Source organism: Macaca mulatta, chromosome 15 (assembly GCF_049350105.2).
Source record: "Macaca mulatta isolate MMU2019108-1 chromosome 15, T2T-MMU8v2.0, whole genome shotgun sequence".
Lineage (NCBI taxonomy): Eukaryota > Metazoa > Chordata > Mammalia > Primates > Cercopithecidae > Macaca > Macaca mulatta.
Genome location: NC_133420.1, coordinates 14,328,385 through 14,354,064, shown reverse-complemented (window position 1 = coordinate 14,354,064; position 25,680 = coordinate 14,328,385). Strand labels below are relative to the sequence as shown.

The following is a 25,680-nucleotide window of genomic DNA, read 5'->3' as shown; positions in this document are numbered from 1 at the left end:
CCGGCTCAGCGGTGGAGGGAGGGACCCAGGCTGCCCACCCGGCTGCCCACCCAGCCGCCCACCCAGCCGACCGGTGGAGGGAGGGACCCAGGCCGCCCGCCCAGCTTACCAGGATGCTCTTGTACATGTTGCCGTTGTCCACGTCCAGGCTGACGCGGATGATGCAGCAGTCGCCCACCTGCTGGTTGTAGAGCGGCAGCGCGGAGCTGGAGTTGCAGAGCCCTGAGACGGAGCGCTTGTGGGTGCGTGTGGCAGCCACGGGTGTGGTGGAGGCTGAGGAGGACGAGGTGCTGCTGGAGGCCGAGCTGATGCCGGAGGTCTCCGGGGATGACTGTGAGGCTGATTCCCAGAACTGAGGGAGACGGCAAGATCAGCAGATCCCCCTGCCCTGTGGGGCACCCCAGGCCAACAGCCAGATGGGGAACCTTATAGAAGCTGTGTTCAGGATCCAGGGCTTCCTGGTCCCGTGCACGGATTTGGAGTGGGGAGATGAGGAAGGATATTGGGGAGAGGGGCAGGCAGTCACCTTCTTTTCCTGGCCATCTGGGGACTCCGGGACGAAGCTGATGTTGATCTCCTCCACATCAGAGCTGGAGGAGCCGGCCGAGTGCACGCTGAGCGCGTCAGCAATGTCCCCGCTGCTGAGGTAGGGGCCACACCTGAGCTGGTCACAGGACTTGGAGTGGGAGCTGCCGCTGGTACTGAGCTCAGTGCTGGGGGCCTGGCGGCTGGGTGAAGGGTCGGCTTAGTTAAGGGGACTCCCCAAGGACACACCCCACCCCCATAGCCCCTGCACTCTGGGCCCGAGGACTTTGCTAAGTGCTGGGACAGTTGCCAGTACTCCATTCACCACAACCATCTGGGAGAGCATTTAATATCACCCCATTTCACAGAGGAGAAAACTAAGAGGTGAGGGGAACTCATCCGGGTCTCAGGGCCAGTCAGCAGCGGGGCAGGATTCCAGCGCCTGCTGCCCTGACTCCCCGAGCCCAGGCTCAGCCCTGAAGCTTCTGAGCCCCAAGGCAGCTGCCCCTGCCACCCCTGGCCAGGCCCTTACTCGCTCCAGCGCTTGACAATGGCTGTGTTCTTCTTGGTCCTGAGGGTGTTGCTGGCTGACTCGGATGGGGGCTCCAGCTCGCACGACAGGTTGTAGCTATGAGCAGAAGGTAGTGGTGTGATGACCGGGGACCATGCTCGGGCCTTCCCCCAGCACCTGCCCAGAAGCTGGAGTCTGGGTGCCCCAGCCTTCTGCAGGCAATAGGGGCTGACGGTGATCATAGGTCATAGCTGCTGGCCCTCTGGAGCCGTCCCCATTTGCCGCCCCGGCCTCACCTCTCAGTCTCACTGAGCCGTTCCAAGGCCCGGAACCAGACCCCAAACTGCTCATCTGGTGTGATGCTGTAGTTGTTGCAGGCCGACTGCAGCAGCTTGATCTGGGCGATCACCTCGAACTCCTGGGAGCGGAGGGAAGCACAGGGCAGTGACAAGGCCCGGGCAGGACAGGGGCCAGTCTCCAGGTCTTTGCTCTTGGGGTCCCCTCCTCACCTCTACTCCCATCCAGGCCTTCCTGTTCTCAAAGCTGGGCTCAAACAGCCATTCCCCAGGAGGTGGTCCTGGACTAGAACCTCCTACCCCCACCCTCCAGTGGGAGGGGACCCCCTTCTCTCTGTATCCAAATGTCCCATGAATTTAAGAGGGAGAGGGTGGGAGTCGAGTGTCCTGCCCTGGTGGGTCTGTTTTCCACCCTCCCCCAGTCAGGGCTGCAGCTGCTTACCTTCCTCCTCTTCTCGAAGTTGATGAGTCTGCCCTGGAAGGTGGACACCCAATGGCCATCAGAAAGTGACCCCTTGACCATTACAGCCTCCCCACCTCATGCTGTACTACCAAGAGTGCCCACCAGGGGGCAGGGCACACACACCCCTGGACTGGAGTCCATGCTGGGCACCAGGGCAGGGTGACATGCGGGCAGAGGCTTGGGGACTTCTTGTCCAGCCCTCTCCGAGAACAATGGACTAAGGCCTCAGGTGAGAAGGCCGTGCTCAGCCACCACGTGCCATCTGACCTTGGAGGGCCTGGCTTCCCCCTGTGCTTAGGGTCACTGCCTGAGGGATGGGCTGTGTCTCACTCAGCCAAACCGTGCTTCAGCTCTGTTCGGGCAGCCCTGGGGTGTCACCAGCCGGGCATTGAGCTGTTTACTCATTTCTGGGCCCAGCCCCCACGGCTCAGGGAAGGTATCTCCACCTGGGCCCCACTCCAGCCTCGCCCAGCATACTCACATACAGATAGTCCTTCATGGCGGTGTCCAGCATCACCAGGTCGGTGAGGAACGTGCCCAGGTAGGGAACGGTGCCCTGGATGATGCCCTGTGGCAATGGGGTAGAAGGATGAGCAAGACCCCTCCCCTGAAGGCTTTCTCAGCCCCCAGACCCAACTGGCCTCACTTGGAACAGCCTGGGGACCTCTGGGAGCCTCCTGGAGCTTGCTGCCTCCCTGGACCTCAGACTACCTCTAGCCACCTCCCTGGCTGGCATCTGGGAAATGCCGGGTTCCTGAGTCTTGTGGCCCCTGGTCCTCCCCAGCCCCACGCCCGCCTGAGCTGGCTCTGCCAGGCCTATCCTTTCGTGGCTGCAGCTGGTCCTCCCAGATACCAGCTGATCCAGGCATGGCTCTGCCAGGGTCCAGAGGAGGCCACCTCTAATGGGGCCCACAGGCACCATGGCTACAGACGAAAGGGTCCCTCCTACCTACTCCCAGGCCAGCCCCCTTCCCCTCCGCAGCCTCGGGCACTCACCGTCTCCTTTGGCCGTTTCTGGGCTCTCTTGGGGTTCATCTCCAGCGTGGCAAACTTGGAGGTCCCCTCCTGCCAGGGTAGAGAGGACAGGGTCAGCAAGGCCCTATCCCCTGAGCCCTTAGCCCTCAGGCACCCTGACCTGGGGCGCTGCCAGTGTGCTTGGGTTCCAGGGCTGACCCTGGTATCAATACTCATTAGTGTGGGGTCCTGGGCCGGCAGCCTGGCCTTCCTGAGCCTGCCTCCCCCTCTGGAAAGTGCGGATGAGAACTCCACCTGCTGCATGGTGAGGTGGCTCACGCCTGTAATCCCAGCATTTTGGAAGGCCAAGGCAGGTGGATCACTTGAGGTCAGGAGTTCAAGACCAGCCTGGCCAACACAGTGAAATCCCATCTCTACTAAAAAATACAAATATTAGCTGGGCATGGTGGTGCGCACCTGTAATCCCAGCTACTTGGGAAGCTGAGGCAAGAGAATCCCTTGAACCCAGGAGGCAGGGATTGCAGTGAGCCGAGATCATGTCATTGCACTCCAGCCTGGGTGACATAGCGAGACTCCTCTTAAAAAAAAAACTGTAGGCCGGTCGCGGTGGCTCAAGCCTGTAATCCCAGCACTTTGGGAGGCCGAGAAGGGCGGATCACGAGGTCAGGAGATCGAGACCATCCTGGCTAACACGGTGAAACCCCGTCTCTACTAAAAAAATACAAAAAACTAGCCAGGCGAGGTGGAGGGTGCCTGTAGTCCCAGCTACTCGGGAGGCTGAGGCAGGAGAATGACGTAAACCCGGGAGGCGGAGCTTGCAGTGAGCCGAGATCCCGCCACTGCACTCCAGCCTGGGCGACAGAGCAAGACTCCGTCTCAAAAATCTCTGCCTACCTTGCAGGGCCTCAGAGACTGTCCGCTACAGCCCTGTTTTGGCTGAACACTCCTTTTCTCCCTTGAACCTTCCGTGAGGTCAGTACCCCAGGGCTGGCATTCCTCCGTTTTCCGGATGAGGAAACTGTGGCCCTGAGATGGGCAGCAACTTGCCCAGGGCCCCCAGGGACTCAGAACAGGCTTTTCTGTCCTAGCCAGAGGCTCTGCCCCATCTGCCTTTACCCCTGTTTAGCCACTGATTGGGATGCCATCCTCTGGGCTTCTCGTGCGTGCTGGGGCCCCCAGCAGAGCTGTGCCACGGAGGGAGAGGGACAGGTGTTCCAGAACCCCCTGCGATACTCCTCTGTAGGGAACTCTGCGTTCGTCCACGCAGGAGGGGGGCCCTAGATGTCATTTCGCTGACCGGGCACGCCGGGGCACCAGGCAGTGACACTTGACTCCCTCTGAGGCCTCGTGAATCCATTAGTCCCTGAAAGTTCTCCTCAGTCATCTAGGGTGTCTGCCATGGCTAACGGGGTACCATGAGAAGAATGCTACAGGGTTCTCTGGTCAGTGTCTCTTCTCAGGGCAGGGTGGGGAAGCCACACAGGGCCTCCAAATCTACCTGCCAGGTACGGTCACTTGGCCCTTGGCATCCCCTGCAGCTCCTGTCCCTGGGGTAGGCAGGCTGCCTTCTCCTTGGGTGTGCAGAACAGACAGAGGTAGGAGCCTGGCCTCCCGGGGACAGACGGGGCCAGTGTGGGGGCAGGAGCTGCATCCCCTTCCCAACCAGCGAGGAAGCCGGAGACCTGCTGGTCCTGATGCCCATCTACTACTCCTGGAACCTCCACTGCCACCCTTACTGTGTCGGATTAACCGGGGCCCTGTCCCTCAAACGCCCAGGGGCCAAACAGATCCCTCTTCCCTCTTTGTGCACACGGGAAAGGAACTTTTCCAGCAAGAAGCGAACGCCACCACCCCCTGCCCCAGTCTCTGCCTCTGCCTGCCGCCACTCCACCTTGATGAGCAGCTCCCGGCTCAATGAGTAGTTGTTCTCATCTGAGAAGATCTCCGACAGCTTCTGAAAGATCCGGAAACTGTCCCTGTCAGAAGGGCAAAGAAGGGAGGAGAAAGCTAGCAATGGCGGGGAGGGGTGTGAGTGCAAATCCATTTCACTTTAGAGTTGAAAGACCCCAGGCTGCCTGAACGCAGCACACAGGGTTTCACAGAGCACCAATGCTCTGCAGGTCTGGGGAGGGGGCCTTCATGTTGGTGCAACAGGACCCCTGTTCCCGTTTCCAGTGAGCAGCTATTTCCAAAGGGTTTTTTTTCTTTTTTTGGAGACAATTGCAGCCACCCAGGCTGGAGAGCAGTGGTCCGATCTCGACTCATTGCGACCTCCACCTCCTGGGTTCAAGAGATTCTCCTGGCCTCAGCTTTCCGAGTAGCTGGGATTACAGGCGTTAGCCACTGCGCCTGGCACAAAGGTTTTGATATCAATAGCATAAGGGTTCTGTAGCTACAACATGAACACCTGAAAATCTCTGATGTGGCTCAACCCACCATCTGACAGCTTAGGAAGCCGAGCTCTGAGGCAGAGCTGCCAGCTCAGGTCAGTGGAGGATCCCTGCGCTCAGGGTTTGTGGCCTCCCACTGGCTCACTAAGCGGGCAATGCCAGCCCTGTGGGAGGTCCCCAGTGCAGCAGGAGCTCCTATAGAGGCATGCCCACCTGGAAACGTCTTCCCACGTCTTCTTCAGCCGGTGGATGGAGTTGCTCTGCAGGGCGGAGAGGATGGCATACAGCGACGAGAAGTTCTTGAGGATCCGGCACTCCTGGCCGGGAAGAGCAGGAGGCGTGAGGTGGGGCTGGGGCTCCCAGTTTGCCTGGCCTCAGTCCCCCTTGGCCTCCCCTCCTAATGAGACAGACACTCAGGGAGTCCCCAGAGGGCACACCTGCGACCCAGGGGTGACAGGATTTTAGCTCAACCTAAGGAAACGGCGTAAGGAGGACGTGAGCATCCAGGCAGTGGGCTGGGAGAGTCAAGGAAAGCGTGCCCCTGGGAAGAGGGGCCTGGGGCCTGTACAGGGGCTTGGACTGCAGACCACAACCTGAGAACAGATGAAGGCAAAGAGGGGGCCCAGGCCCCTCCTGTGGCGTACCCTGGCCACCTCGATCCAGTGCTCCACCACCCTGGCCCTGTCTGGGGCTTTCGTGCTTCGGTCCCCAAGGCAGGTGGTGATGACGCAGTTGGCCACGCTGTTGAACTGGGTGACAGTGGCGCGGATGGTGGGTGCCAGGTGCTCCTTGCCCTTCTTGTCCCGCTGGGACCAGATGGAGCCCAGGCAGTGGTAGGGCACCACCTTCTTGAACAGCTCCTGGGGAGGAGGGTAAGCGTCACCTGGCTGTGCCCCAGCAGTCTGGGCTGGTGCTGGGGAAGCTGAGGATGTAGCTTGACCCCCTTGTGGGGGTCTCCGGATTTTATCCCATGTCCATGCAGGGTGCCTAGCACACAAGTGACCCAGGACAGAATGCTGGTGGGAACAACAGGAGCACTGCCTCGCACATCCTCACCAAGCCCCAGCGCCGACAGGCGGCTCGCACCTACATGGACCAAAACGGCACTACCGGCCCACGCCCCAGTGCCCCACCCCCTATCATCCCACATGGCACGCCTCAGTCTGCGCCCCATCCAGACGCACATCGGCTGTGGGCGCTATAACTAGGGGCTTTGTCCAGTGTCTGCCATGGGCTCTAGGACACACCGAATACCTAATGAGTGCTGAAGCTGGTGAGCCTCCTAAACAGATGGGGGTGACCCATGGAGCACCCTGGTGAGCACCCTCCACTCCCACAGGCCAGGCCTGCTGAGCTTCCGGTCTGCTCCATCTGGAATCTCAACACTCACTCTGGAGGACAGGGGTGACCCCATCTCTACCGTCCGGAGGGAAACTGAGGACTTGGGGTTCAGAAACTGGCCCTGGTTACTTGGTGTGTAACAGTAGAGCTGGGATTTGACCAGAACATCAGCTCTGGACCAGGGAATGCTAGGTAGGGGGCAGCAGATGCCAGAAGGCAGGCCCACCCCTGCCCTGCCAATCTGAGCCGCTCACCGCATCCATCAGTGTAAACTGCTCTGCCACCAAGTCGGGAGGGAACACCAAGAGGTGAGGCTTCTCACTCAGCCCGTTCTCTGCAACCACAGGTGAAGGCCAGGAAGGCTCTAATGCTGGAACTGGCACTAGAGCTGGCTCCAGCTCTAGAGTTTGGGAAGGAGCTGGATCCTGTTCTGGAGGTGGTACTGGAGCTGGCTCTAGTTCCAGAGCTGGCGCTGGAGCCGGTTCTAGTTCCACAGCTGGCTCTGGAGCCTGCTGGAGCTTCGGAGCTGGTGCTGGAGCGACCTCTAGCTCTGAGCCTGGAGCTGGTGTTGGAGCTGGCGCTGGGGCTGGCACTGGGCTGGGTGCTCGAGCTGGTGTTAGAGCTAGCTCTAGCTCTGGAGTTGGTTTTAGAGCTGGCACTGGTGACAGAGCTGTAAAAGAAAAGTTCAAAAATATTCCAGCCCTTCCTGTGCCTTTTCAAAGACAGAGAACAGCCCTGGCTTCCAGAGAAGCCGCTCCCCTCGAACCCACAAAACCTGCACCAGGCTGCCCTCCCACCTGTGGTCCCTGCCTGTGTGGTCTGAGGACATCTGTGCCCCTGGCCCAGCACCAGACCCTGGAGCCGCCGCCTCATTCAACCTCTGGCACCCACCCCAGTCGTCCTCACCCTCAGGCTCTGCCTCAGTGGGTTCCGAGTGCTCCAGCTGGGCCAGGAGAAGGTGGGCACGGCGCTCCAGGTCTGAGCCTGGCATGTTGAGCTGCACATAGGCCACCAGCTGCTTGAGGCAGGGAAAGTCCGGGGGTTGACAGAAATCCTCCGAGTACTGGTCCAGCCAGGTGCCCAGGATGGAGGAGATGGCACTGGGGACAGGTGGGTGGGCAGCAGAGTCAGAGGTCTGGGCTCCCCTTCCCCCATGGCCCTCCCATGGCTCCGTGAGCCAGGCTGGGCTCCTGTGCTGGCCCCTGTCCATCCGGAGGCCACCCACCCCAGCCCAAGCCTCAGCCTCCTTGGCTGTCCAGGCAAAGAAGCAAGGAGGCCCCTGGTCAATAGCGACACCTCTCCCCTCCTCCAGGGAAGTCCCGCCCACGCCTCTGCATGTCTCCAGCCCCTCTCCTCGCTGGACCATAAACTCCATGAGGGATCTGTCCTCCTGCCTGGCATCCCAGGTCCCTGGCGACTCGACTCGTAGCTCGGTGCTGGTGAGCTGCCTGGCTCTCTGACCACTGTGGGTCTTACCTTCCCACTGATCCCCTTCTCCCAGAGAGTGAGGTGTAGCCTGCCCACTAAGCACTCATTGAGGGGCGAGGCAATGTGAGAGCACAGGCTCACCCCACCTCCTGCCCTGGGCCCCTAGATCAGGGCACACTGAGCCACGCCCAGCTAGGATGAGGCTATGGTGGGATGGGTTCCCGCCGGCGGCTGCTCTGAGCCCCAGCCACCTCAGGACCCCTCCCCAGCTCTTGGTCTTATTTCTTCCTGCAGGCGAAGCCCCCAGACCCCAGCCCTCCAGCAGGAACCGCAAGAGGTGTGGGAGCCACGGTTCTGCCCATCTCGCTCCAGCCCCAGCCCCATGCACTCTCCCACTGTTTGCTGGAGACAGGGTCCCTTCCTCTTGGCTGAAAGCTCACTCACTTTTTAAGTTGGTCCTGGGGTCCGCCATCCTCGTCGGAATAGGGGAGGACGCAGCCGTATCTAGAGGAGGCCGTGAGGGCATCACATCTACCGTACCTGCTTACGACGTCGTGTGTTACTGTCTGACTCTCCGACTAGAACGGAGGCCCAGGAGGACAGGGATTTTTTTTTTTTTTTTTTTTTTTGCTTTTTTTCATCAAATTATATTAAATGCCTAGAAAAGGGCCAGCACACAGTAGGTGCTTCATATACATTTGTTCAATGAATGAGCCCCAACCAGCTCCTTCCCAGCTATCTGAGTGCCCCTCGGACCCCTCCACCAGCCCCCGGGTACAATCTGGAATGTCCTTGACAAGTGGGAAAACTGCTTTGTCCAAGGCCACATACGAGTGAGGCTTGGGGCAGAGCGCTTCCCCATGGGGGACAGGAAAATCGTAAATACAAGCACCACAGTCCAGCAGCCCATTCCCTAGGGCCACGTGGTGGAGGAGCACGTTCCACCCCTCATCCCACGCAGGCCTGACGATAACCCCATGAGGTCCTCTTAGCACCCAGTTTTTCTTTCGTACAAGCAAAGCGAGGCTCAGAGAGGTGAACCAGCATTGCCAAGACCCACAGCCGGGCGGGGGTGAGGGGCCCTGTGCATCCCATGCAGTGGAGGGTGCGTGCTCACCTTTTAAACAGCAGGTCCAGGACCTGTTGGGTGGTGGTGAAGGCTCTGTAGGTACACAGGAAGATGGTGACGTAGGAGAGGTCGCTGCCCTGGAAGGCGGGCACCAGGTGCTCCACCAGCTTCTCCAGCGTGCCAGCCTTCACGGTCCGCACCTTGCAAGTCTCATAAAGGTTCAGGGCCGACTCATTCTCATACTGGGGTGGGACAGAGGAAGGACAGTGAGTGGCAGCACATGAATCCCCTGGAGCTCAAATGGAACCCTGAGCCCTCAGTGGCTTGTGGCAGGAGGCAGCACTGAATGTCTCTAGCAGAAAAAGGTTATCAGCTTTAAAAGTAGAATTTCAGGCCAGGTGTGGTGGCTCATACCAGTAATCCCAGCACTTTGGGAGGCCAAGGTGGGAGCATCGCTTGAAGCCAGGAGTTCGAGACCAGCCTGGGCAACAAAGTGAAATCCCATCTCTACAAAAAATTGTTTACAAAACTTAAAAATTAGCCAGGGCCCGACATGGTGGCTTACGCCTGTCGTCCCAGCATTTTTGGAGGCTGAGGTGGGCAAATCACTTGAGGCCAGGAGTTTGAGACCAGCCTGGGCAACATGGCAAAACCCCATCTCTACAAAAAATACAAAATTAGCCAGGTATGGTGGCGCACGCCTGTAGTCCCAGCTACCTGGGGAGCTGAGGGGTGAGGATCGCTTGAGCCCAGGAGGTCAAGGCTGCTGTGAGCTATGATCATACCACTGCCTGGGTGACAGAGTGAGACCCTTTCTCTAAAAGACTGAAAAAAATGTAAAGTAGAATTTGAGGTACGGGAATGATTTAAATATTAACACCTTCAGGTCAGTCAGTTGTTAACTGAGTAATGGTAGCTGCCCTGTGGGAACAGCGTCACCTGAGAGTTCTAACAAAACATCCCCATTCTAGGCCTGGCGCAGTGGCTCACGCCTGTAATCCCAGCACTTTGGGAGGCTGAGACGGGCGGATCACGAGGTTAGGAGATCGAGACCATCCTGGCTAACATGGTGAAACCCCGTCTCTACTAAAAATACAAAAAATTAGCCAGGCGAGGTGGTGGGCGCCTGTAGTCCCAGCTACTCGGGAGGCTGAGGCGGGAGAATGGCGTGAACCTGGGAGGAGGAGCTTGCAGTGAACTGAGATCGCACCACTGCACTCCAGCCTGGGCGACAGAATGAGACTCTATCTCAAAAAAAAAAAAAAAGTGTATCCTCATTCTAGAGATGAGGAAACAGAGGCTTACCCAGGGGCTGGGAGGGACTGGTCCATTAGGACACACGGCATCTTCCCTGTGGCACTGATTTGTTTTGTTTTGAGACAGTCACCCAGGCTAGAGCGCAGTGGCGTGATCTCAGCTCACTGCGACCTCAGCCGCCCGGGCTCAAGCAATTCTCATGTTTCAGTCTCCCAAGTAGCTGCGATTATAGGCGCACACCACCATGCCTGGCTAATTTTTGTATTTTTAGTAGAGATGGGGTTTCACCATGGTGGGCCAGGCTGGTCTCGAACTCCTGACCTTAGGTGATCCTCCTGCCTCGGCCTCCCAAAATGCTGGGATTACAGGCGTGAGCCACCGCGCCTGGCTCCTGCAGCACTGTTGAAGTGGCCCCACAGCCATGAGGAGCTGAACTGCGGCAATGGCTCCAGCCTCCCTTCTGGAATATTACGCAGCTGCGTCAGGCACCGGCTCTCAACCTAGAGGAACCCCAGGGATGTGTTCTGGGAGATGGCAATTTGCAGAGACCTAACAGCCTGAAACCCTGTTCTTCTTGGGTGAAGACAGCCCCCCTACTCCAGACAGTGTGCACGTCTGGGAGAAGGCATGGAGGATGGCGAGGCTGATGGCTGCACACCCGGAAAAGGGAGGTCAAACATGAAAACTTGCCGTGGAAAACCTGATCAAGCCTGGGCTGGACAGTGGGGGTCGGGAAGGGAGTGAGGGCCATTTCCTTTGGGATCAGAACTGTGGGGCCCTCGAGGAGCAAAGCCCTGGGAGGGATCCCCAGCTGCGCCTCCTAGTGGAGACCCAGAGCGTACTCACCCCGAGCCAGCGCTGGCCCTTGTTGGCTCCGTGGTGCAGCTGCACCTTGCGCAGGGAGATGGAGTAGATGACTCCGTTGATCAGCTCCTCACCGATCTCCTGCGTGGAGCTCTGTGAAGACAACGCCCAGCAGCCGGGCGTGGGGACATCAGGGGCCTGCCTGGCCACTGTGCAGGGGATGGACCTGTGCAACCTGTTCCCCAGACAGGGCACAGACTGGTGGCTGCACAGACCTATAGCCCGGGGTGGAATGAGATCACAGCTCTACGGCCTGGGTTTAACATCGGCACATAGGGCCACTGTCCTGGCACTCCACTTCCCCAACCTGGCTAGCCACGACCTGGGGCACGGTCATGATGGGTTCACCAGGCTTCCAATCCCCTAGTAACTGGCTCCTGTTCCTGCCCAGGACGGACCCACCCTCAAGTCATCCCCCTCCATAGTGGAGACTGTTATTCAGCCATTTCACAGATGGGTAAATGGAGGCTGAGAGAGGAACAACTGGTCCAAGGTCATGCTGCCTTGGGTAAGCGGTGAGGCGGGGATCCCAGGGCTCTGACACGGCTGACTGCATCCAGGCGGTTATGCCCTGAGAGAAAGTTCCCTCACCTCCCCAGGGCCAGAGGCCCATGGGCGTCCTCACACTCACCCCTCCTCTGCCCAGCCTGGCGGGCCCTGGCTGACCCAGCAGGAGTGGGCAGCTCCTCCAGGCCCAGCTCTGGCGTGTCAGCAGCCCGGATCTGGGGAGGTGTGGGGCACCCCCAGCGGCCACATCCCAGCCACTTCCTTCCCCTCTGCTCATTCATGCCCTCGTGCCTGCTTGGGCAATGGGATTTCCCAGTTCCCTGACCGTCATCACATGAGGGGACGGGCGTGAGAGGTGACGGTGCCAGTATCCAGGCAGACGCTGGGGTTCCACAGAGCCCTAAACCACAGGCCTGGGCTGGAACAGGAAGGGGGCCTCTGGCTCCAGGCAGTAAGGAAAGGCCCTTGTCTTAGGAGACAGACTCCCCCCACCTGGCAGGCTGGCCTAGGTCACTTAGCCACAATCACCCCCTGCCTCACAGCCCTCTGCCACTTGCTCTGTCCAGGGATGGAATGAGCTTGCAGCAGGTAGAGGAGCCGGGGTTGGGGGTGGCGTAAGGACACCAACCTCAGAGGTTAGGAAGGAGTTGGGAGGTACTGGCCTGGCCCAGGGTCATTAACCGCACAGTCAATGCCCCAACCTAGGTGGGAGTGGAGCTCAGAGAAGGCCTGGTGGACAGTGCTGACTCAGGCCCTTCCCTCAACCCTGGCAGGAGTCAGGTAGACTGTCCAGCATGCTGCGGACGGGACCCCAGCCTCCTGCCTCCTGCGCACCCTCGGAGGCCCGGCCCTGGGAGGCCCAGGAGCCATCCTGGAAGTCCACTTCCTCTGACCCGAGGTCGCCCTCCCACTCTGGGCTTTGTACAACAGGAAAGCTGTGGGCACCATGCTGGGCTCCTGACCGCCACCGCCTCTGGACAGCCAGCCAGCCCCATTTCTTGGAAGTTAGCAGGGAACCCACAGGCACACTCACACCCACACCCCACAGACACCCCCGCCAGGGGAGGTCCGGCCCTTCCACTGACAGGAAAACAGAGACATACGCTCAACCCCTTTCCTGACTCACACGTCTGTCCCCTGCCTAGAAGATCGTTCCTTTGAAAAGAAAAGCATTAGCGGTTACACTGCCCAGGGCCCCCAACCACCCTGGCCTCCTCAGGGGTCCCAGACTGCCTCTTGTGAAGGCTGTTGGCTCAGCTGGGAGTCTCTCTCTCCCCTAGGGATTTTAGCCACATCTGGACCAGCTGCGAAGCAGACAGTATCCTGAGTGCCCAAGTCACCGGCAATGGCTCTGAGGTCTCATGCAGGACAAGCCCGCCACAGGGGACTAAACATGAACCCTGGGGGAGCCCGGCACAGCACCCAGGTCCTGGCTGAGCACCACCCATGCCTGCCGGACAGAGGTGTCCCCAGGCAGGCCAATCTCCAGGAGGGGCTGAAGCCAGGTGGCCTCAGCCATCCCTGAGCAGGTCTAGATAGTGGCTCCTCCGTGAGCTGGCGGGCCAGCAGCTGGCCCAGCCCTGCTTGGTGTCATATGATCCCTGCACCCTTCCCCCACCCCCCGGGGGCCCTCTCCTGCCAGCCGGGTGGTGGGGAGGGATGCAGGCCCAATGCTGACAGCCACACATGCTTGCGGTGAGGGAGCTGCCACCCTGTCACACGGTCAGGGAGACGCTCTAGCCCTCGTGGAGCTAGTCTGTCTTCTCTGGTCCCTTCCCGTCACAGCAGCAGCGGGCAGGGAACCGACCATAGAGCTACGTGGAGCACAGGGGCCGTTTAAACCGCCTGCTCAGATGGTAGAGGTGCAGGCTCCAGAGCAAACTGCCCTGGGGTCTGGGAACAAAGTGGCAGAGTAGGGCCTCTACCCTTTGCGCTGAGCCCCCCTCACAGGACAGAGAAAGCAAGGCAACAGCCCTGGCAGCTGCCCTGGGACCCTCTGGAGCAAGAAAGGTAGGGTTCCAGCACCCACAGGCCACCCTAGCTCACTCTGTTAGCGGACACCCCATCTGGGCAGCGCTTGGGCCCCAGGGCACTCTGGCAGGGCTGGGAGTTCAGAGGCGGAGGAGCAGAAACAGCCTAGTGGACAGCTGATGCAGAGAAAATGCTTCCCCCCGAGGGCAGGCGCCCAGGCAGCCGCTATGAGCTGACTGCTAGGAGAAAAGAACACCACATGCTTGGCTGTGTACTCAGGGGACACTCCTGTCCCACCCCCAGCAGGCGTGCTGATGTCCCTGGGCTCTGGGACCCAGTCGGCAGCTGTGCCTGTAAACACACTGCCTGGTCTTCTGACATTTGGGTCAGTGCAGTGAGGGTGGCATGGGGTCCCTGGTGAGTAGGGGCCCCCACACCCCAATGTCCCCAGGGACACAGCCCGGAGCCCTGAAGATGAGGAGGGGAAACAGGGCCTGGTGGCGTCTGGTTGAGTGTGTCACCTGATCAGCCTTCTCAGAGTGACAGGCCAGCAGGATGCCATGTCCCTGGCTGACAGAGGGAGGAAGCCACAGGCCAAACCCAGATTCCCTCTGGGTAGAATAGTGAGGGTCTTAAGGAGCCCCACGAGGCCTGCCCTAGCCCTGCCATCTCCCCGCCCAGGCCAACGGCGCCTCCTCCCAGCATGAGCCCTCTGGTGACTGGCACTGGGACCTGATGGCGGTGTGGTACCGGATGACACCTGATACCACATCCTCCACGGGGCTGGCGATGGACGCTGGGCGGTAAAAACCTGAGGGAAACTTGTCTGAGGCCTGCCTAAGGCTTGGGGACCTAGCCGAGGGACACTGTAAAGAGAGGCTGAGTCACCCTGAAACCCAGTGGGTGGGAGCAGCTTTCTGACTTGAGCTTTTCGCTCCAATACAGAAGCCAAACGCGAAACGCATCAGAGAAGGCTGCTCAGTCTCTACAGAACCCAGGTTCCCGGGACAGTGCGGGGCCCATGCTGCTGTGCACCCTCTCCGTCCTACAGAGGTGGGGACCCAGGCCCGAGGAGGGGAGCCGGTGGGGCGTGTGCTGGCTGAGGTGAGAGCCCAGGACTTCTCAAGTCATGAGCTCAGACCACGAGCCCCACCAAGGGAGGTGGGATGCAAGGACAGTGTGTCCGTGACCCTCTTGCCCTCGGGCCTGCCCTCCAGCTCTGGGTGGGTGGACCCAACCCTGATCCCCAGGGCATGGACAAGGCCCCAGGATGACAGGAGGCCAGCCCTGGGTGTTGGTGGGCCATACTCCTTCCTGATCCTGGGCACGGCAACCCACAGAAGTGGCCTCAGACTGGGACGACACAAGGTGCCTGCCCACCAGGATGCTCCCTGGCCTCGGAAAGTGGCGGCTGGGAACCAGCCTGTGCTGAGTCCCCCAAAGGCCAGCCCATCTCTCCAGAAACCCTCCCTGCAGGCCTGTGCCGTGCAGACCTCCAGGTCAGCCACAAGCCTCGGGCATCCAGGGTCGCTGTCCACACCCAGCCCCTGACAGTCAGGCGAACACAGGGCCAGGCCCACGAGGGGCAGCTGAGGAGGAAGGTGGGCTGGTCCCAAGGGAATGCAGGGCAGGGCCAGCTGAAGGTCCAGCCCCAACTTTAAGCAGCCACGGTGCCCGGTACATGCAGGCACTTCCTGGGTGCAAGGCCCTTTGGACACCCATCATGTTTAATCCTCCTAACACCCTGCCTGATGGATAAGGAAACAGCCTAGTAGGAACTCGCCCAGATCGGGAGCCAGGAAGTGGCAGCCAGAATGTGGATTTGAACCCTGGCCTGTTGGGACCCACCCAGGCCTGGCGCTGCCTCTGCCACAGTCTCAAGCTTGGAGCAGAGTCCAACCCCTTGTAGCACAGATGTGGAGGAGGGGCCGGAGACAGGAGGGATTTTCTCAGGTCACACAGCAAGTTCGCAGGGGAGTGCGGCAGGGCCAGCTTTCCAGCACCTGCATCTTCGAGAGGTTTGTGGACATGCCCTGGGCAAAAGGCCTGCAAGACACCAGGCTAGGGAAGTGCCATGCTGAAGGTGCCAGGTGATGCACCCCAGGAGCCCAGGGCCCTTGGAAGGCTCAGGCCACTCCCCTGGCACCTAATCAGAAAACCTCATTGTGGCAGCTGCCACCTAGCCACTGTGCCAAGTGCTGTGCTGGCCGCTCCTCAGACCTCCTGTTTCACTCGAGGGTGCTCACCACAACCCTAAGAAGAGGGCTGGCATCACGTCCATTTTATCAATGAGGAAACTGAGACTCAGGAGCACATCTACAGCTGCCAGGGGACTGAGCTGGCATCCCAGCACAATTCTCTTCTCTCCAGAGCCCAGGCTCCCTGCCTCTCGGTTGAGATGGATAAAAGTCTCCAGGAATGACTACAGGGGAGGCTGCCAAAGCATGCAAGCTTCCCCACGGAGGAAGACGCCAAAATCCTCCAACGCAGGTGTCCTGCCCTGCCCGCCAAGCCACCGTTGGGCTGCCATCCCCCTGCCTCCCCGGCCCGTGGGCAGGCAAGGTGTGCGGAACTAGAAGAACTGGGTCTGCTCAAAGCTCAGTTTGTCCTGCATGAGGCTGCAGGCTTCAGTGTCTGCCCCTTGACAATCAAATGGGGACCACTGCTCTGCTGGTGCTGCGTATCTGTGAACACAGCGATTCTGGGCCTGCAAGGCTGGAAGTCCAACCCTGGGACTGGGTGGCCACAGCATGGCGGTACCATGCCATGGGACTCACCTGGGTGGCCAACCGGCAGCCCCTGGAAACCAGTCCTTGACTGCCTGGGCGCAGCTTCCTGAAACCGCTCCACTGGCTCCTTCCGAGCCTGCCTGCAGAGGGCCAGGGACGAATCTCCCCGCGCTTTTTCTCACTGGCAACGCAGACAGGGCCTGCCAATGCCCAACTTCCAGGTTAAGAATCAGACCCCAGCCCTGCCAACAAGCAGCTTCGTATCTCCCAGGGCCATTCCTGAGCTTCCTGGGAAACAGGCCAGCATGCCTGAGCATCCCCCACCTGGAGAAGAAACAAAGACCCAGGACCAGCCAGCCTTGTCGCCCTCTTCTCCTGGGGGACCCTCCCGAGGAGTACAGCAAGAGGGGAACCTGAGGGTCCTGGGGGCTGCCCCTTCGGAGTCACCGAGGAAGCTCTCCTGGAAGACCAGTCTGCACACATGCACGCAGGGACACACACCCACACAGGGACAGGCTCCTTGGCTCGGGTCTTCAGCGTCAAAGTGCTCATGAACCCTGGCGATTAAACCAAAGACCTGCACACAGTGTGATCAAGAGATCAAACAGTGGGAAGACGTGGGAGGCTGAAGGGAGATGCTCCCTGTGAATACAGAGAGGCCCTCTCCACTCCAGCCCACCTACAACTGCCCTCAGGCCTTGGGTCAGAATCCTGCCCCTGCCACTGACCAGCTTGGTCACTCTGCACAATCGAATTAGCCTCTGTTGCCTCAGTGGCTTTATCTGTCAAATGGGCTCTTACCAGTCTTGACCCCAAAAGGAGGTGATGCAAATTACTTAGCTCAGAACCTCCCCAAAACCTGCTGGCTCCTATTAGCTGTCATTTTAAACCTGCGGGGTCTAGTTCTGGGCTTGCTTCCTCCGGGTAGCTCTCCCCGGCGTCCTGTGGCCCAAAGCACTTTTGCCTTCCTCTGAGCCATAAGCTTCCCTACTGCTCGGGGCATCTGGGCTGCCTGGGCCTTCTCTGATTCCTGACGGCTCCTGCACACAGCAGGTGCCACAGAGAACATAGCCCATGCTCAAATCCCGGCTGTGGCCCTTGTTGGCTGCACGGGGGTTTAGGTCGGAGACTTCCCTTCTCTGACCCCCCAGCTTCCTAGAAGGTGGTGTTGGCACCTACTCTGTAGGGTTTGTCTAAGGCAGATGAAGTGAGGGGGTGGCCCACAACCTGCACTTTTTGCCAGGCCAAAGCAACCGCCTGTCCAGAGATGGGGGCACCAACCAGGTCACCTCCAGAAAGCAAGAACTGTGCAGGCCAAGCTGGGTCGGTGGTGGCTTGCCTTAGAACCGAGAAGATAAGCGGAAGCCCAGATGTGAGAACATCTGGCAGCCCAGAGGGAAGCACCGGGTGGAAGCTAGGTAGGGAAACAGGGGTGTGGGGGAAGGCAGAAAAACTGTCTGGTGGTTTCCAGAGGACAGGGACCAAGTGCGCAGCGTCAGCTCTGGCAGGCCACATAGCCACCAGGAAACCAGCCCCAGGATAGGGGGTGCTGGCAGGAGGGACAGGGACTTCCCCGCCCCCTCCCTTGGGCCCTTGGTAAATGGTCATTGTGTTCAGTTTCCGGCAGTGGCCTCCTCTCCTGCCAGGATCCTGGTTTTCCTGACCCAGCCAGAAGTTTCCCCTTTGATTTTTAAATAGCAGCCACAGGCTGGATCTCAGAGCTGAGGCTGGGCCAGGAGGGCCAGGGCCAGAGAGGGAAGGCAAGACCCCAGGCAGGGGTGGGGCTCAGCTCTGCCTCTCCCTTGGTTCCTCAGGGACGGAGAGAGCGAACCTGCACGGCCCCTGTGAGCGCTCCGCCAGACCCTCCCAGCACACAAAGGCCGAGCTGCTGCCAGAGGTAATGAAAGCCAGATGAGCGCTGGGCTGCTGTCAGCCTCCCACTCCCACCCCCACCCTCCCAGGGGTCCCTCTCCAGCCGCCAATGAGGACCAGAGCCCTGGGTAGATGAGGGTTGAGGGAACACGTCTGGTCCGGCCATCTGCCAAGCTCAGGAGGAAAGGGTCTCTCAGGCGTGGGGTGTTCCCCCACCAAGAGCTCTTCCCAACACTGGGCGGAGAAACAAGTCTCATCCAGGCCCTGTCTAGGTACCAGGACACCAAGAGGCACGAGACTCAGGCTAACAATCGCCAGCAATCACAACACGCCACAGTCTAAAGCCATGAAGGGACTGGAGATGCACCAAGGCGACACGATGCAGCACGGGGACTCAGGAGGTTCACTGTGAAGGCTGCAGCCCGGCCAGAGCTCTGATGGGCCCTGAGCCCCTGATCCAGGGATGGCCTCTGTGCAGGCCCTGTACCCAGGCAGAGCAGGGCGAGGGGGGCGTCTCTGAATTAAACCAAAGACCTGCACACAGTGCGATCAAGAGATCAAACAGTGGGAAGACGGAGGCTGAAGGGAGATGCTCCCTGTGAATACAGAGAGGCCCTCTCCACTCCAGCTGTGCAGTCAGGTGGGAGGCAGATGGCACCACCCAGAGACCCAGGGCACACGAGAAACAAGCCCCAGCCCTCACCTGGTCACCCTCCCATTCATCCATCACACGTACACCACTTCCTTCTCTGAATCCTACCCAGTCCTTACAGATTCAGGGTGTTGGCACTCTTTCCAGTTAAGCAGAAACAAGTCTCGCCCGCTCTGGGCCTGGGCTACCCTCCTCCGCTCACCACCAGGACATCTGGTCCCACGTGTTGGAGGCCTGCTGCTCCGCCTCATTCCGCGACCCTCCCCCCAAACCCGCCCCGCTATGAGCAGCCCCGATGTCCCTGGTCACCAGATCCATATCTGCCCCAAGTAGGGTCTGTCTGGAAGGCCCCTATGGTCTCATCACCTCTGAGGATTCTAGGATTCGGCCCTCCCGACCACTTGTTCCACACCTGCATTGGAAAGGCTAACGACGTGGTGCAGGCCCTGGGTGGGCAACTGGGTGAAATAAGGCACAGGCCACCGATGTAAACAGTGACAATGCCGCAGGAAAAGGTCCACCTGGGTTGCGGAGACTCGGTGACAGCAGGACCTGGGACGGTATTGAGGGGGGCAAAATCCCAGCCGTGGTCCCTACTGTTGGACGGGGCGGGGCGGCAGCCCCCTGGCCCACCCTGGTGGCTGATTTCTGCAGAAGGCCCCGACCCCCACCTACGGAGGAGGGAGGAGGGAGGCGGCCCGCTAGGATAGCCCGGCCCCGTCCAGGGCTCGCCCCGGCCTGCCCAGCTCTGCCGTGGGTGGGGAGACTCCGACGCATCCCCCACCCGACCGCCCCAGCTCACCCACCTCCGGGCGCGGCAGGTCGGGGTCGAGCTGCGTGAAGCTGTGCAGCACCACCGGGCAGCTGTCGGGGACGCCCACCTCCAGGCGCACGGCGTCCCACACGCTGCGGCTCCGCCGGGAGCCCGGAAACAGCGGCTCGGCGCCGCCAACAGGCCCGGCCGCCTCGGCCCACATACGCTGCACCATGGAAGGCTCGCGGCAGGGGCCGGGCCGCGGGACCCGGGGCAGCGCGGGCGCGGGGCCGGCCCGGCGCGCGGCGGGGGCGGCGGCGCAGCCCGCGCGACTGGGCTTTGCCTCCGCTGTGAGCCCGCGGCCCGGCCCCTGCTGATGTCAGGCTGGGGGCGGAGCCGGAGGGGTGAGGAGGGCGGGGCCAGGGAGGGGCGGGACCGGAGAGGCCCAGGGACGCGTGCGTGCGTGCGCGCGCCCGCGGCCCCGCCCTCGCCGAGGTCAGACCCGGGAGCCTGGAGGGGCGGAGTCTGAACAAAGAGGGCGGGGCCGGGGAGGTCGAGGGGCGCGCGTTGGCTGGGTCTCCCTAAAGGGCCTGTTGTCACGTGTGTCGTCGGGCCTTGGGTACCCCGCTTAGGCACCGTCTGCGTGTTACGCTGCTGCAGTGCGTGGGTTGTGTAGGTCTGAAATCTGTACGTGCTTATGATGTGTGGGGAAGCTGCCCTGGTGTAGCCAACCTCGAATTCCAGCAAAGCCTCTCCCCAGCTCTGTGGCCTTCCACAAGTTGCTTAACCCCTCTGAACCTCACTGTTTCTTCATCTGCAAAATCTGGGTAGTGAAAATGACTTCCTCAAACAACTGCGGGGAGGATGACATTACGTGAGGGACATAAAGCACTCAGCACCTGCACCTGACTACAGGCTCATGCGGAGTTTGGAGAGGCTGACTATGTGTTCAGTGACCATGTCAGTGCAATTGGAAATCCTGAGTGTGGGGCTGTGTGTGCAGTGGGGGAAAGAGTGGGGCCCTACCATTTTGGGGGTAAAGCCCCATACTATCCCCTTTCAGCCTTACAGACACCCTCAGAGGAGGGGAAGTCAGGGAGGTGGGGGAGAGCGGGAGGCGCCAAGGTTGGGGCTGAGAGGCAACTGAAGAGGAAGGCATCAAGAGTGACGATGCTGGGCAGATCACATGGCTGCGGGGCCTGTTAGCTGGGGCTGCTTGTCGCTTGGACATCCCTGGTCTCAGGGTGGAGTGGGGCTGCTGGGGCTGAAGGGGAAGCAGGGACAGGGAGATCCTCAACTACTCTTTCTGGAAGCCAGTGAGGAAGGAAGACAACCTGGGGCTTAACAGCAGGGCCAGGAGAGTGGATGAATGAATGGGACCCTTCCTCGTGCCTCACCCACCACTGGGCCTGCCCCGGCCTCAGCCCTCAGTCCTCAGGGAGGCCAGCAATCGCTGCCAGCAGCCCTGGCCATGCCAACCTCCCCACTGGTCCGTACCATTGGGCCTCAGTTTCTCCATCTGTAAACTGAGAGGGCGGGACCAGACAGCACATTCCACGAGCACATCTTGCCCCCTTCCCAAGTGCCAATCCTCAGACACCCACGGAAAACGCTTCCACTGTGACTGGAGTGAGGTGGCAGGTCATCCTTTCAGAACCAGACCCCCATGTGCACACGACTAGAAGGGCCTACTTCACAAAAATTATGGTGGTAAGTTGCAGCTGGGTAGAGAAGCTATACTGGCTTTCATTTTACTTCCCTGAATTTCTAATTTCTAAAATCAGTATTTTAATAACCAGCTGTATGTGATAAATGCTGTTTTTGATTTTGTTTTTTAGACAGAGTCTCGCTCTGTCACTCAGGCTGGAGTGCAGTGGTGTGATCTCGGCTCACTGCAGTCTCCGCCTCTTGGGTTCATGTGATTCTCCTGCCTCAGCCTCTCGAGGAGCTGGGATTACAGGCACCCGCCACCATGCACAGCTAGTTTTGTATTTTTCATACAGACAGGGTTTCGCCATGTTGGCCAGGCTGGTCTTGAACTTCTGGCCTCAAGTGAAGCGCTCTCCTTGGCATCCCAAAGAGCTGGGATTACAGGCATGAGCACCACGCCCAGCCTGTTTTTGTTTTTTTTTAAGAAGCAAGATGGGTAGATTTGATTTGGGATGGAGATCCCTAGAGGCTGTTTAGGAAGCCTCCAAGCCCTTTGGCCAGGGAGGGTAATGTAGGTGAGGCACATTTAGAGGCAGGAGGTTCCCACAGGGCCACAAAGAGGTGACCTAGACACTGCCCTCTGGCTCTAAGCTCCTCCTCCTCCCATCCCTTTCTCCTGGGGCCAAGCTCCCAGTGCCTCCAGAAACTGAAAGTCCAGAAGCTGCCTGCCACGGACTTTATCTCCTCTGCTCTTTATCTCCTTCGCTGAGTGATGGGCCTGGGAACAAGCGCCCACCCGTTTTATAGCCCAGAAGGACAAGTGACTCATGAGGACACAGAAGAGTCACCACTATTCTGGCCTTGAAGGTCCTGGGTGCTGGGGCGAGGGGTGGCCCCAAGGAGGCTGGAAAGGTGAAGAATAAAGAATTCATTACACTTAAACCCTCCAACGCGGCTGGCCTGACTCCTTCCCATCTGACTGTATCATCTACAGGAGCCAGGGTCGGGGAGGGCATTACTTAGCCAGTCCCTCTGGCTGGTGTCTGTTTTTACAAAGTTCCTCTTCCTGCCTTGTTCACCTACCTTTGGGACTCCCCTCCCAACTCCTGGGAAGCCTGATCACTGCTCTGGCTGTACATGAGACACACACACACACACAGAGACAGACACGGGCGCACACATATACAGAGACACACACACGGAGACATAGGGACAGAGACATACATACACACACAGAGACAGGGACACACAGACAGACATACATACTTGGAGACAGACAAAGAGACTGGGCGTGGTGGCTCATGCCTGTAACCCAGAGCTTAGGGAGGCAGAGGCAGGATTTCTTGAGCCCAGAAATTGGAGACCAGCCTGGGCAACATAGCAAGACTCCATTCTCCACAAAAGGGGAAAAAACAAGTTTGAGATAGACACAGACATACACAGATCTGGAGACAGAGACACATAGAGAAACACACACATAGAGACAGAGACACAGATACACACACCCCACTAATGAATGTACTGGTAAAGTTCCCTGCATAGGATGTGTTGCCCAATGCCCCCAGATCAGGCAGGCCTGACTGCTCCACAGTGTTAGCAACCGGGCTTGGCATTCATGGGACGCCTCCTGCATGCAAGACCCTCTCCTGAGGCCTCCTGTGTCTCCTGTACGCTGTGGGGACACCCTAACCAAGGGCAAGGCCATCCTGGGACAGCACATGTCACCAGTGGAGGAACATAGCACCACTCACAGTGTTCTCCTCAAAACCCAAACCTAAATCAAAGCAGGCCTCTGCATATAACTGCCATTTTGGGGATTACAGGGGACAGAGAAACATGTTCAACACACCACAAGGCTGCAATCCACAAATCCAGGCTGTGGGAACCTCTACAGGACACACAACCCAGTTTCTTCAACAAATACATTTCAGAGGAAAAAGAAAGGGGAAACTAGATTAAAAGAAGGGTAAGAGACATCTAACAAATGCAATGTGTGGATTTTGGATCATGATGTCAGCAAGACAACTGTTTAAAAAAAAAAAACAACTACAAGACACGTGGATTGTCTGAACACTGCTGCATATGGATGACATTAGACATCTTTTTAGGTGTGAGAATGGTGTTGCGGTCACTAGCAGAGTTACATCTTGGGCTATCTGTGGATGGTATCACATGCCTGGGATTCATGTAAACGTCTCCAGGGATGGGCAGGGAGTGGGGCAGTGAGAGGTGAACAAGAGTGGCCCTGCATCGATGGTTGTGAAAGCTGGGGGTCTTTATGTAATTTTCTCTATTTTTGTGGGTTGTGAAAGCTGGGGGTCTTTATGTAATTTTCTCTATTTTTGTGTCTATTTGGAATTACCCATAATAAAAGTTATAAGAAGAAAAATGGCCGGACGCAGTGGCTCACGCCTGGAATCCCAGCACTTTGGGAGGTTGAGCTGGGTGGATCACTTGAGGTCAGGAGTTCGAGACCAGCCCGGCCAACGTGGTGAAACCTCGTCTCTACTAAAAATACAAAAAAATTAGCCTGGCATGGTGACGCATGCCTGTAATCTCAGCTACTCGGGAGGCTGAGGCAGGAGAATCGCTTGAACCTGGGAGGTGGAGGTTGCAGTGAGCCGAGATTGCACCACCGCACTCCAGTCTGGGCGACAGAGTGAGACTCCATCTCAAAAAAGAAGAAGAAAAAGGACACAGCTTGAGACTTGCCCTCTGATACCTCTGAGGCTCCCAGCAGTCCTCCAGAGAGGACTACAAACTTCTGACCCCGGGCAGTGACACCTGGCCAGGCTCACCATTTCCTGTATTACCCTCTGTGTGCTCAGGGGTCACTGATGGCATCTTTACTACAAAAGGGGTTGGGGGCCCTGCTGCGGGGACTGAGACGGTGGGCAGCTAGAACCCAAGTCCAGATGCCCAGATGGGGCTGTCAGAGGCGGCTGGGGCAGCCCGGGTCAACTTGAGTGGGTTTGACGCTCAAGGCTATTGACAACCCTGTGCTTGGCTGTTGGAGCCTCTGCTGGGAGGAACTAGGGACTCTCGACAGCACTACGCACTGTCCGGAAGTGGGGGTTCTTAGGAATCAGCGTCGGTCCCTTCTTCCCTCCTGCTCCCGCTCATGCCCCCCACCTCCCACCTAGCCTTCCCAGGTTCCCAACCTCCCCCTGGGACATGCACCTGCCTTTCCTTGGGGGCTACAACCACAAGCCCCTGGAAAGCACAGCTGCACAGACCTTTCGGAAGCCGGGACGCTGCTCGCAGGAGAACTTAAAAAGGCAGGCTGTGAACTGACAGATGGCAGCCAGCTCCCGCCCACACATGTGTTTTGTTTGGCTTGCGAAGTGTTTTTAAAATTTTAAGCCAACAGTAAAAGGTCAGGTGATTTCATATAAAAATCCACATTTCCCACTTTTCCTGTAACTCTGGCTGACCTGACCACACCGGGTCTGTGTTCCCGAGTGTCGCCGGAAGCTGACTGCAGCTGCCTCCTGTAGCCAGGGCATGTGTGGGGATCGCTCTGACAACTGTCCCCCACTCCTGCAGTGCCCAGTGCCCGACACCCAGGGGAGTCACTGCCACCCTGGAGGGGCCACCAATTCAACATGTGACAGCCCGAAGTGGAGGGAAGCAGAGGAGGAAGAGACAGAGGGGGACACACAGATGGAAACTGAGCCCAAGAACCAAGAGTGAGCCTGAGGACCACAGCGAGGGACAGCGCGAGAGGGAGGCAGCAGGCAGATGGAGGCGAGGAGAGACTCCCTGGGCATCTTACGTCACTCCTCAGCCCCTGAGCAGCTGTCTCATTTAAGGAAAATATGTGTTCAGGCTGGAACTCTGTGGTCCCTCTTCTCCCTGCTCCCATACCCAGACACTATGGCCAGTGGGGTCTTGATCCCACTGCCCTCAGGCAGAAGACCACTGGCTCGGTGTGGTCCTAGCTTCCCCCTCCAGGCTCCCTCTCGGCAGAACTGCTGCAGCTCCTTCTTCACGCTGCCCCTTCTCTCTGGCTGGTCCTTCCCTCCTTCCACCCGTTCCTCGGCCGGTACATCCTTGGCCAGTACCTGAGAGGCGGATCATAAAAGCTGCCCCTGTGGACCTTCAAGTCGGGACCCAGGCCTGCCTTTAGGCAAGATCCCAGGGAATGGGTTTTGGGCCTGGGGTGCAGTTCTAGGGACTGCCAGACACACAGCAGTTCAGAGCGGGAACCGGGCACAAGGCAGTGTCTGGGTGACTGTGGCCTTTGGCTATCACCCTTTCCAACCTGGGCTCGGCCAAGGCCGGGAGGAAAGGCAGCCAGGTATCCAGACTCAGGTCAGGCCCTGGTGGAAAACCTGTCACCTCCTGTTGGGCAGGTGGAGGTCACTGACCCCTTTCTGTCTCTTGTGATCTATATTTAGAGCCTGGGGAGGACATGAAAAGGGTG

General features: G+C 59.0%; 1 protein-coding gene and 1 long non-coding RNA gene across 31 annotated transcripts in view; one reads left to right on the top strand and one right to left on the bottom strand.

Moving 5' to 3' along the window:
• Window positions 1–25,680, bottom strand: part of RALGDS (ral guanine nucleotide dissociation stimulator) — a 51,606-nt gene that overhangs the window by 4,017 nt on the left and 21,909 nt on the right. For 3 of the 30 annotated variants that reach the window (XM_028834659.2, XM_028834656.2, XM_028834662.2), the window contains exons 2-16: window positions 11,102–11,212; window positions 9,047–9,240; window positions 8,374–8,469; window positions 7,408–7,601; window positions 6,756–7,171; window positions 5,805–6,020; window positions 5,374–5,477; window positions 4,662–4,746; window positions 2,792–2,860; window positions 2,277–2,363; window positions 1,775–1,807; window positions 1,333–1,454; window positions 1,058–1,153; window positions 527–728; window positions 110–352 (exon numbers count right to left, since the gene is read on the bottom strand). In XM_028834659.2, the coding sequence (XP_028690492.2) occupies window positions 110–352; window positions 527–728; window positions 1,058–1,153; window positions 1,333–1,454; window positions 1,775–1,807; window positions 2,277–2,363; window positions 2,792–2,860; window positions 4,662–4,746; window positions 5,374–5,477; window positions 5,805–6,020; window positions 6,756–7,171; window positions 7,408–7,601; window positions 8,374–8,469; window positions 9,047–9,240; window positions 11,102–11,212 (2,268 nt within the window). Of the gene's footprint in view, window positions 1–109; window positions 353–472; window positions 729–1,057; window positions 1,154–1,332; window positions 1,455–1,774; window positions 1,808–2,252; window positions 2,364–2,791; window positions 2,861–4,661; window positions 4,747–5,373; window positions 5,478–5,804; window positions 6,068–6,727; window positions 7,172–7,407; window positions 7,602–8,373; window positions 8,470–9,046; window positions 9,241–11,101; window positions 11,258–19,656; window positions 19,955–25,680 lie in introns of those variants that run through there. The other 27 variants (XM_028834660.2, XM_028834657.2, XM_077967325.1 and 24 more) reach the window with 18 other exon arrangements.
• LOC114672707 (uncharacterized) lies at window positions 13,283–17,184 on the top strand. Its single transcript, XR_003723106.2, has 2 exons — window positions 13,283–13,636; window positions 14,543–17,184. It is a non-coding gene; the product is annotated as an uncharacterized LOC114672707 (long non-coding RNA).